At 37.3% G+C, this 12,717-nt stretch overlaps 1 protein-coding gene across 1 annotated transcript; it reads right to left on the bottom strand.

Annotated features, from left to right (window-relative positions):
* Positions 1-1,899: 1,899 nt before the first annotated feature.
* On the bottom strand, positions 1,900-11,852 carry LOC121400952. The gene is made up of 2 exons (XM_041585296.1): positions 10,576-11,852; positions 1,900-5,439 (listed from the first exon to the last, which is right to left on the bottom strand). Exon 2 carries the CDS (start codon positions 5,420-5,422, stop codon positions 2,855-2,857), a length of 2,568 nt encoding a protein of 855 aa, XP_041441230.1. The 5' UTR covers positions 5,423-5,439; positions 10,576-11,852; the 3' UTR covers positions 1,900-2,854.
* Positions 11,853-12,717: the final 865 nt, after the last annotated feature.

Here is a 12,717-nt window from a genome sequence, read left to right on the forward strand (position 1 = left end):
TTGCGCTAGGAGTTTAGTAAAACTTAAGAGATTTTTTTCGTTACTGTTTTACGTTATCGTGGGGGTAATAGAGCTGCCTGCGGGGTTCTGTCCATTTCCAGGTCTGGTACATTATTAAAGTCACCACCTATAATGACAATACCCTGTTTGAGACTTTGTACTTGATCCAGGGCTTGTTTTAAGAAAAGATTCTGATTAGTGTTTGGAGAGTACAGATTCACCAGGGTATATTGTTGTTGGTTTACATTACAAATTACAATTAAACATCTGCCCTTATAGTCAGCCAAATGTTGAACACTTGTTATATTTAAAGGGATATTGTCATGGGAAAACATGTTTTTTTCAAAATGAATCAGTTAATAGTGCTACTCCAGCAGAATTCTGCACTGAAATCCATTTTTCAAAAGAGCAAACAGATTTTTTTATATTCAGTTTTGAAATCTGACATGGGGCTAGACATATTGTCAGTTTCCCAGCTGACCCCATTCATGTGACTTGTGCTCTGATAAACTTCAGTCACTCTTTACTGCTTTACTGCAAATTGGAGTGAAATCACCCCTCCCCCAGCAGCCTAACAACAGAACAATGGGGAGGTAACCAGATAGCAGCTCCCTAACACAAGATAACAGCTGCCTGGTAGATCTAAGAACAACACACAATAGTAAAAGCCAGGTCCCACTGAGACTGATTCAGTTACATTAAGTAGGAGAGATAACAGCCTGCCAGAAAGTAGTTCCATCCTAAAGTGCAGGCACAAGTCACATGACTGGGGGCAGCTGGGAAACTGACAATATGTCTAGCCCCATGTCAGATTTCAAAATTGAATATAATGAAATCTGTTTGCTCTTTTGAGAATTGGATTTCAGTGCAGAATTCTGCTGGAGTAGCACTATTAACTGATGTGTTTTTTTAAAAAAACATGTTTTCCCATGACAGTATCCCTTTAAGGATCTTCTAGCCAGAATGGCTACACTTCTTTTTTTCTGCTTTCGATGTTGCCGCTGCTATCATTTTGTATTGCTTATTACCAATCGAGTTTTGATCTTTTGTTGGAAAATATGTTTCTTGGATCCAAATGAATATCTACATTTTGCCTTTTGCACTCTGCTAAGGTCAATGGATGTTTGTGGGGTGTGTTTAAGCCCTTCACATTCATACTAAAACATTTGAGACCCATTGGAACTTGTTGTTGTGCTATAGTGTGTACATTTGGCTGGTTCCTCAGCAGCTGGAACTGATGTTTACTCATTTGTCATGTCAGTCTCCTGGGTAGGATTGAAGGGGTAGAGCAGAAGAGAGAGGAAAGAGAAGTAAACAAAACCATTATAAACATATGTACATTTTGGCCGTTTGGTTAGGCCATTCTCTTTTTGCATACATGCCTTATCTGGGCACACAGTCTAGCAGTAGCAGAGAAAAGAATTGGGGGGGTGTTTAGATCTTCTGTTGTTGAGATCTTAGTTGTTCTTGTTCCGGTGCCTGGGAACATTAATCCAGGTAAGTGACCCAGGGTTGAAGGTCATTATAGTGGTGGTGGGAGGTTAAGGTTCCCTATGTCTTTGATCCACTCTTCTTCCACGTGCATGCGCTTCCATGCGGCTCATGTGGTTTGTGTTGTGTTTCTACTGGGATATTCCATTGTGTTAATGCTGCTTTTCCTTCCGCTGCAGTGGAGATCATTTTTGTGGTGCCACTGAACAATCAGTTTTGTTGGGTCCCCCCATTTGTACTGTATATCATTCTGGCGTAGGGCCTGAGTTATCACTGCTAACTGGTGTCTCTTAGCCAAAGTTGCTGCTGATAGTTCTGCATAGACTTGTATTTTTTGGAACAGCTGTGGGATATTTTTGTGTTGTCTGGTGTTAGAAATTTGATCCGTCTAACAACAATTCAGTCCAATTTAGGCTTAGCAATGGAAGGATTTATTCAAGCAATGCAAGACAGAGAGTATGACTTGTATATAACAGTTCTTAAAAACTACAAACAAAAATGCTTTAAAGGACAATCTATTTCTTTCCCCAGTAGTTGGTAATTTAATACCTTTCCTTTTCCTCTGGTGAATAGTTGTTTTCCCGGCGTTTATATGTGAGCTCTGGATGTTCAGGTTCTTGATGGTATCAGAAGTCAAGATGAGCTGCACTGCTGTTTGAGAGCAGTCCATTTATACAAATTTCCCTGAAGAATTCCTTTGATGAACTTTGAACCAATGAGAAAAGAGTTCTTTGTCTTTAAGGCAAAAGTCCTTTTGTGTAACCACCAGAAGATGGCACTGTCGTATTACTTATGTTACAAAGTCCACATTTCCCATCTTGCAAGTCCTTTCAAGGATCCCGAAATCTTACTATTATAACAGGAAACCATTTAAAGAAAAACATATACACATCAAACTAACTAGTATAAATATTAAGAACCTAAAATACATACAAAATACAAAACATACAATGAATATGTAATAAAAACCTAGAGATAGATGTATGTATAAATATATTTCCTTCTTAAAAAGGATTGGAATCTTGACCAGTTGTCTTTGAATTCACAGTTGTTCGACCCCTTTGACCCAGGCATCAGATATATCTTTTAGTATAGGTTCTCATACCCTTAAATGTCAACTAAATATACCTTTGTTTTTACATCTGTTTCTCCAAGATACAATTTCTGTCATTCTCAGACACCCAGTCTACATCAGATCCTTAAATAACCTCAGGCCTGTTCCCAGTTTATAACTAATATACCCAATTTTCTTCAAGCCCCCCTTTTTATGGTCTGATGTAGTAATTTTTATAATCACTTTCACATTTCATTCGTATCACAGTCATTCTTGACAAACTATTGTATCCCGGAGAACATAATATAATCAACATTTTCGATTTACCATTTCTCTGAGAATAACTTCCCCTTGATTAATAGATTTCTTCATACGTTTATACATACATCTTACTCTACAAACTAAAAATAATTGTATAACAATACATCCTATGGCTAATATAAACACAATAATTAAAGGATGAAAAAGAATATTACTAACAACGGTGCCTGTAGAGGTTTTAGCCCACATATTAACAGATTTCACCATTTTCCTCCACCAGGTAGACCCTGACATTTCTGAATATTCATGCTCTATAGCTTTTAACTTTCCTTCTTCATGTTGGAAAATAATTTCCGCCTCTTGTAACTGTTTTTGTAAATTATATAATAATCCTTTATCTTCTTGAATTTGTTTGGCCCATTCAAACCAAGGGAATTCATTTACTACAGTAAGATTAAACTGAATCGGTACCACATTTATATCTTTAACATGGAACTGTGGAATATTTATATAAGTTCCTTGTAAAGTCAATGCTGTTGGATTATTATTGATGCAATATAATCCTCTATCCAAATTGGGCTTTGCCATACAAGTAGGATATAAAACCTTTACCGATTCAATTTTTTTCATTATTTGAAAACATATTTTTCCTTTTTCAAGAGGGGTCATTAATTCTATTGTAGATTTAACATTTTCAACTCTAGCAGCACACATTGAATGGTTATGGAAACAATAATGATAAATTGGTCTTATCTGGTGTGGTAAACATAAAATCTTAAAATTAAAATGTAAACATGCGGATAAATCCACCTGTTCAGGCTTCGTTGTTGTTGGATTCCCAATAAAATCTTTATACGTTAAACTATAAAATAATAATTGAGATTTACTAACTGGAATTCCTAAAACAGTCATTGAGTATATTGACATCTCCTCTCCCGCAATTGGTATAAGAGAAGTCGCGATACATTCAAGGTTCTTACATCCAACCCATTTATTCACCCACAAATCCGAATGGTTAAGGGCTTTTTCATATTCTTGAGGTAAACTATTTTGTAGTGATAAAGGAGTTATCCCACCCTGTAGAGCTTGCGCTGTTATTTTAAAATCTGTGGAGTATTCAGTCTGAATCTCCATACAAGCTCTTGATACCTGTGCAGCATTCTCACTGTCCAATAATCCTAATGTAATATGTTGGAGGTGTAGCAAGGAAGGTCCAAATACTGAAGCAGACTTAACAACCATCTGATTCAGAATTTGATTTAAGCCTCTTTGAACATGCAATGACTTGCTGTTCAATAATCCTGTACCTTCTAAATCTTTCTGTAGAGAAGTAATCTCGATACTATTGGCAACTGTGCCTATAGTACCAATACCTCCAAGAATTTTATCTATTACATCTCTTTTTGATCTCGAATTGTCTAATTTACCAAACCAATGTTCCATTCCTTGTTCCATATTTAAAAGATATTTCTTACATTGTGGGAATCTAGTAGAGATTTTCCACTGAGAAATATTAAAATGCCAAATTATAGTAATATATTGGCCATCTTTTAAAAGTGGTTTAGAATGAAAATGGTTAATTTGGAATGGACTTGATGGAACAATAGGATTATTTGCACAGGTTACATTTACAGGATGTAGATATACTACAACACTAATCTTTTCACATGTTATATTATTAGATAACGATAGGCAACATTGATAAGCTCCCTGGTCTTCTATTCTTAGATTTTCCATCTTATAGGTAAGGGTTTGGTTATACCATTGTATCTTCCCAATGGGACTTTTATGTAAAATTATCTCAGAACCATAATTCATACTTCCTCGAAAATCATCTTCCTTGAACCATGATATGATCGAACCCAGAGGTAAGCTTATTTCCGTACCACAAGTCAATTGTAAATCTTGGCCTTCTTGTACTTTTACATTTTTAGGCCATACCTTGACTTTAGGAATTACAACATCTGTATCAATCAATATCACTTCAATATTTACTGGAAGAGATCTTTCCCTACTTATTTTAATTTGCCACTCCTTTTTACGATTTTCCTCAGAGTCATGTTTGGTTGAATTCTCTGGTAATAGATATTTGTACCATACCCTGGCATAATATATATCCAATGGTATAACTGTACCCATTTTGGTTTCACCTGGTTCACCTATTTCAGGATTGCTGGTTATTTGTAAGGAGCTTTCCCCTTTAACCATTAAAATCCATTTGATAGAATCACCAAGATTACATTCCGAAAACTCTGTATGATTATTTTGTGTATATAAACCCTTTAACCACTTGTATCCTTTTTTTGGTCCTATAGATGCATTAATATACACACTGTCACCTGAATCGAATGTAATTTTGATGCAACATGTTAATATTATCCCAGTTTGACTTCCTATACATATTTGGCCCTTTATGTCATTTGTTAGATTAAAGTTTGATAACTGATCCTGAGTTAAGTACATAGATTCCTCTTGTTGTTGAATAATGGCTTGACCATAAGGCAATAGGTATCCCATCATCAGAAAAGTCATCATTATTATGGATTTGATGCAAGATCTTTCATGGTTGTCCCATCTTTGGTGTTCTTTCATTTTCCTGTTTCCTTGGAATTCCATTTAATGAATTCTTTATCCTGAAAAATAAATATGCAGTATCACTGAGTTGGCATATAAAGTTTGCATTGATCTGCATGAACCCAGAACATTTGCTGTCTGCGTCTGTTTTGCTTTGAATCAGGTGGTCTTTGTACCTGAATCATAGCTTGACCCATTGTGTTCAATACATTATATGGGCCTTCCCAATTGGCTTCCCATGGTCCTGTTTTCCTAAATGACTTTATCATAACCATACCACCTTTTTTAAATTTTGAAAATTCAGGAGGAGTGGTTTTTTGCATTTTAGATGCAGCATATGATAAAACAGAATCAAGATTATTTTGCAATAATTGTAACCAATGGGATTTTGCAATTGCATCCTTCTGTGGGGTGGTTAATTTTGGTTCACCTGGGAATGTTAAAGACATTTTCCTACCTGTCATTAACTCAAAAGGTGTATATTGGGTAGCTGAGGAGGTTGTGCCTCGAATACTCATTAACACTGCTGGGAGTGCTTCCACCCAAGTATTCCCCCTGTCAAGCAACATTTTTGTAATCCTGGATTTTATGGTTCTGTTCATTCTCTCCACAATTCCAGCTGATTGTGGATGATAAGGGACATGGAACCTTTGTTGAATTCCCAGGATTGCACATGTTGCTTGCATCACTTGTCCTGTAAAATGTGTGCCTCTATCAGATTCTAAAATCTGAGGAAACCCCCATCTGGAAAAAATATGTTCCCACAGAACTTTTGCAGTTGACAATGCATCATCTCTTTTTACAGGGATAACCTCCACCCATTTAGAAAATATGTCCACCACCACCAATGCATATTTTAACCCATACCTTCCAGATTGCAGTGGTCCAATGTAATCTATTTGGAGAGTAGCCCATGGACCATCCGCAGGTGCAATATGTTGTATTGGTATTTTCTGGCCTTTGGGGCGTGGATTTACCTGGGCACATATTAGACAAGTATTTACTACCTGCTCTATTGTGTCTTTCATTTTGTCCCAGTAAAATTTGTCTCGTAGAACTTCATAAAGTCGTTGTTGCCCTATGTGTCCTAAACTCTCATGATTGTATTTTGTGAATGGGATTTGTAAATGTTGTGGAACTACAGGACGCAACTTCCCATCTTGGTCATAACATAACATTCCGTTCTCCTGAACAAAGGGAAATGTTAAATTAACCCGAAGATCAACCAAATTTTGATCTTTGGCTTGTTCCTCAGAAAATGATGGAAGCTGTGTGTCTGTCTTCCTGACCGGTAATACTAATTTGGATTCCAAAGGGATTACAGTATCTCCAGTTAAAGCTGCTTCCTTAGCTAATGCATCAGCCATGATATTTCCTGCACTGAGTGAGTCTTCACCTTTCCTGTGTGCAGGCACCTTGACTACAGCATGTAAACCTGGATTTTGTGCTGCCAAATCAAATATTCCCTCTAATGTTTCCTTTTGTATGAGGGTTTTATTAGAGGCATCTACAAATCCTCTACGCTGCCACACCACTAAATATTCAGTTAAAGATCTTACTACATAAGAACTGTCACTATATATTACTAGTGGATGTTTTTCCTTATCCTTGTCAAGCATGAGAACAGTTTTAACAGCTTCTACTTCTGCCCTCTGAGCTGAATAATGCCCTGGAAGTTTATGCTTAACTGAAACATTCCTGTTTGGATACCAAATGGAGTAACCTGTATAGTATTTTCCTTCTGAGAAAAATCTGGATCCATCTACAAATACAGGTTCATCTATTTCACTTGCTTCTCTGCGAAACAGAATAGAATAAGCATCTTCCACATTTGCTTCACATTCATGACATTGGCCTTCATATTGCATTAATTGTGGAAGCACATATTTTGCTTTCTGATCCACTTTAATAGGCTTGGTTGACAAAGTCACTAACCAATGTGAAAACCTTTGTGGTGAGACTCCAGAAATTCCTTTTTCTATCAATAACTTGAGAGGTGTATGTGGTGTTTGTAAGCATATATCTTTAAAACCCACGATATGCTCTGAAGCAATCACAGCAAAATGGACCCCCAACAAATGTCTTGTACAGATATCAAAACCTTTTTCAACAGGTGACAGCACCTTTGAAAAATATCCTACTGGTCTCCATACATTACCTTGCAATTGCAGGAGCACTGCTGAAACAGCCGTTTCAGAAGTGTGCACCTGTAATGCAAAAGGAGCAGAGGAATCTACTGTAGCTAATGTTGGAGCCATTTGCAGTTCCCTCTTAAGTGTCTCAAACGCAATTTGTTGTTCTTGAGTCCAAGGACCAAATGCAGAATCATTTCCCTTGAGAATATCATATAAAGGTTTTGCTTTTTCTGCAAATGATTCAATGAAGTCTCTGGAAAAATTTACTAATCCTAGGAATTGTCTTAAGGCTTTTACGGTTGTTGGAACTGGAAGTTTGGAAATAGCCTTAATTCTTTCTTGTAGTGGCTTTTTGTAACCAGGACCAATTTGAATACCAAGGTATTCAATCTCTGGTTGCAAAAACACTACCTTTTTTGTGTTCATTTTGAGTCCTGAGTTACATATCAGCTCAAATAGTTCCTCTAACAATTCTAAGTGTTCCTCCTCTGAGACTGTTTGGAGCAATATGTCATCCACATATTGTAACAAACATTCTGGTTTTGAAAATATGGATAAAACATTTGCCAAACCTTGATGAAAAAAACTCCCAGAAGAACTCATACCCTGTGGTAGTTTTTTGAATAAGAATTGCTGATTTTGAAATGTAAAAGCAAATTTGTATTGACAGGACTCAGTTAGACTAATGCTGAAGTATCCATTCGCTATGTCTATTTTTGAAAAGAATCGTGCATTTGCCATCAATCTAGACATAACATCAGGGATATCAGCAACAATTTGAGCTGAGGGAGGTGTATATTTATTCAACATCCTCAGATCAATTGTTAATCTCCATGACCCATCTTGTTTTTTCACAGGCCATAAAGGATTATTGCATTTTGAATTTCCTTTCCTTATGACACCTGCTGCTTCCAGATCAGAAATGACCTTGGCAATTGAATCAAATGATTCAGGAGGGAGTCTGTACTGCCTCTGTGGTGGAGGGTCTGGGCCTTTAATATCAACCAGAACCCCTTTCAAATTGCCACAATCATTTTTGCCCTGGGCCCACAATTTTGGAAATCTTTTCACCAATTCTTTAAGTTTAGGATTTTCCCCAGTGTTGGGCCACATGAATTCCTCTGGGGAAACATTCACTGGACAAATTGCTTTCACATGTTCAAAATCAGTAGGATCTATTACAACAGGATTTTTACCTTTTTTACCTTTTTTTTAACCACGTTTTTCCATAATGTCTGTTCCAAGTATGCTGTCCACTCCCTTACAATACCAGATGTCAATCTTAGTTTTAAGCCATCCTGGTATTGTTAATGGAATGTCAGACACCATGGTTGCAATGGACCTTCCCCCACCATTGAAACCTACAATGGTACAACAAGGTGAACCTGTCTGTAAAGGAATTTTCTTGCTAGTAACACTTAATTGTGCTCCTGTGTCAATCAAAAATTCAGTTTCAAATTCCCCTAATAAAGCTGTAACAAAAGGCCTACCACAATCATCAAGATATACTGGTGCTAGGTATTCAAGGGGACGAGATTTAGGCGTTTCTAGTCATTGGTTATTTGGCATTTTGTGATGTTCAGTAGATGTTTTAACAGAATTATAACCTGCTTCAGTTACTAATTCCCTAATTTGTCTCAACAGAGGTGCATAGGGTGACTCATGTGTTGGATTTTGTGCCTCTGCAGGAGGTGCTGTGGCCTGCCTCACAAATCCATTTTCCTTTCCTAAATCTTTGTGATTTATCTCATTCTCAGGAGTCCTACAGTTCCTTTTCAAATGTCCCCTTCTATGACATCTAAAACACTTCAGGTTCTGTAGGCCTGAGAATGGTCTGTTCTCCCCCTTCCCATTCTTATATGTGTTATTATAGGAGGATCTATTTGCTGGTTTTATAATTTCTGCTATTTTAGCTTTTGGAGTGCTTGCCTTTAAATGTCTCCTAAATTTGTCAATATATGCAGCAGCATCTTCAAGATTATCAAGGGCACATGCAAATACTATGGCACCTGTATCTAGATATTTAAATTTTTTAACAAAGGCATGTATCATCTGTTGAGGAACTTGATCATCTTCAATTCCCATAACCAGTCTATAAGCTGGTTCAAACATTACTAAAAATGCAAAGGGGTCTTCATTTATAGAAGTTTTCAAATTATCAAGAACCTCATTAGTTGGTACACTCTCCCCTGTGGTGATTTGTATTAACTGTTTAAGTCTATCCCTACTTGTGCCGTGTACTTCTTGGCCATTTTGATCAATTTCTGGGGCATTAATAGGAATTACAAGTCTTCTAGCCATATGAGTAGGAATCCAAAATTTAAAAATTTTATTGATTTGTTCATTAGACAAATCATATCTGGATACATGTGCTTGAAACACATCATGGTTAAAAAATGCATCCTTAGCAACATTGTATGAAGGTAAATCCTTAACTATCTTCATCAACTGTTCATGTATTTTAATTTTAATTTTGGCTGCTCTTGTTAATAATTCTTTCTTCCTTTTCTGTTTGCCTCTTTCTTCCTCAGCCCCCCCTACTGCTTCATCCTCCTCCTCCTCTTCTTCTTCTATTTCTGGGATATCTAAGGGTCCTTTAACTTTTTTCCCTGCACATATCTCCCTTGTATTTTTCCTGAGCTGACATACCATCTCAGTCCTTACTTGTATCTGATCTTCTAACTCTTGTACATGTTGCATTAATATGTCACAGTTAGGGCAATCAGATACATTATCCTGAACTCCAGGACTTCCTCCCATATCTGTATTGGCAACATCTGATTCATTATTTATGACTTCTGTTTTTGTGGCCATGCAAACAACTTGTGTGGATTCTTTTTTACAAATCATGGTATTAAAAATATGTATCATTTTAAGAATATTTGTTAACTTTTTCTTATCTCGATTTATGCATAACAATTTCTTATCCAATAGTTGGTTTGCATGATCACATTGTTCATATAAACTATGCCATAAATCAGCATCTGCTCTAGTACAACCATTAAATTCAAACATTACATTACTGTTTTTTGCATGCTTAGTAATTAACTCCATACTCACCTGATATGAAGTTTCGTAGTCCCTTTGCCTTTAAAATGTGCACTCTTTCCAGGAAGGATACTACGCCTCTTGAATCTCTCCGTGGATCCAAGAAAAAAAATATGAAGATACAACGCGTCTTCCCGCTTTACACAGTGGCCACTGTTTTTCTTCTCCCCTTCCTTTCTTTGCCCAATGGACTGCTGACTCTAGGTTCTTTTACTTTGCAAAAAATCCTCTTCTCTTGAATAACTCTCTGTGGTTATTTAGATAACTCTCTGTGGTTATCGAACTCCCCCCTTTTTTAAGATTTAAACCTGAAAGTTTTAATCTTAAACCTCCTGCTGAACAGGAAAAAATATGGGGTTTGCTCCCAAGATTGGGGAAATAGCAAAAACTGGCTGGGTTGCCAAATCTGTTAGAAATTTGATCCGTCTAACAACAATTCAGTCCAATTTAGGCTTAGCAATGGAAGGATTTATTCAAGCAATGCAAGACAGAGAGTATGACTTGTATATAACAGTTCTTAAAAACTACAAACAAAAATGCTTTAAAGGACAATCTATTTCTTTCCCCAGTAGTTGGTAATTTAATACCTTTCCTTTTCCTCTGGTGAATAGTTGTTTTCCCGGCGTTTATATGTGAGCTCTGGATGTTCAGGTTCTTGATGGTATCAGAAGTCAAGATGAGCTGCACTGCTGTTTGAGAGCAGTCCATTTATACAAATTTCCCTGAAGAATTCCTTTGATGAACTTTGAACCAATGAGAAAAGAGTTCTTTGTCTTTAAGGCAAAAGTCCTTTTGTGTAACCACCAGAAGATGGCACTGTCGTATTACTTATGTTACAAAGTCCACATTTCCCATCTTGCAAGTCCTTTCAAGGATCCCGAAATCTTACTATTATAACAGGAAACCATTTAAAGAAAAACATATACACATCAAACTAACTAGTATAAATATTAAGAACCTAAAATACATACAAAATACAAAACATACAATGAATATGTAATAAAAACCTAGAGATAGATGTATGTATAAATATATTTCCTTCTTAAAAAGGATTGGAATCTTGACCAGTTGTCTTTGAATTCACAGTTGTTCGACCCCTTTGACCCAGGCATCAGATATATCTTTTAGTATAGGTTCTCATACCCTTAAATGTCAACTAAATATACCTTTGTTTTTACATCTGTTTCTCCAAGATACAATTTCTGTCATTCTCAGACACCCAGTCTACATCAGATCCTTAAATAACCTCAGGCCTGTTCCCAGTTTATAACTAATATACCCAATTTTCTTCATCTGGTAAAGAGCATCAGGTCCTCTTTTATGTGATAGAAATGGATTCTGAGGATCACATCTCTGGGTGCTTCACTTGGTGCATTTCTGGGTTCAGGGACCCTGTGGATCCTATCGATGATAAGGTGATCCGTGGGGGTCTCTGGGAGTGCCTTTAATATAAGCTCTTGGGCATATTGGCTTAGTTGAGCCTGCAGGATCTCTTGTGGTACCCCCTGGGCCTCACGTTATTTCTTCTTGATCGATCCTCTATGTCTGCTATCTTATTTTGCAGTCTATCGATCTCGGCATCCCGAGTATTCAATGTGTCTGCCATTGTGTTATGCGCCTCAACCAGTTCCACCATTTTTGTTTCAACACGGTCTGTGCGCTCAGCTATGACCTGTAACTCTGTTTTTAAGTCTTGCACAGTTGGTTTTGTGTCTGAGCAAATATCTTCCCTGAGTTTTGTAAGCAGCGCTTTTAAATGTGTCTCTGTTAAGCCCTGTGTCCCCTCCTCGTATTTATCTGATTGTTGCGCTCTTTCAGCATCGTGTCGCGCTGGTGAGGATGCACCCGATGAGGACTGGGCGCCATCTTGGCAATCCTCCAAGAGCGGCGCTTTCAGCTGAGATCCATAGAATGAGGTAAGTTGCAGGGGCTGCTGCTTAGTTCTTCTTCTAGATATGCCAGCGGTTGTTGATTTTCTGCGCTTTAGGGCACCCTGGGACTGCTGTTTTTCCACCTTCGTTTGGCACCGAAGCAGGAGCAGTTAAGATTGTGGTTACATGCACGCGCTGGCCATTCCCCCCGGCTTTCATTTTTTATTTGTGGTTTTTGAGTTATTCAGCAGCTTTTTATTCAGCAGCTCTCCAGTTTGCAGTT

Source organism: Xenopus laevis, chromosome 3L (genome assembly GCF_017654675.1).
Source record: "Xenopus laevis strain J_2021 chromosome 3L, Xenopus_laevis_v10.1, whole genome shotgun sequence".
NCBI lineage: Eukaryota > Metazoa > Chordata > Amphibia > Anura > Pipidae > Xenopus > Xenopus laevis.

What these genes read in the sequence shown, in the direction of transcription:
- LOC121400952 (XM_041585296.1), bottom strand. Translation starts at nt 5,422, where the DNA reads ATGGAATTCCAAGGAAACAGGAAAATGAAAGAACACCAAAGATGGGAC.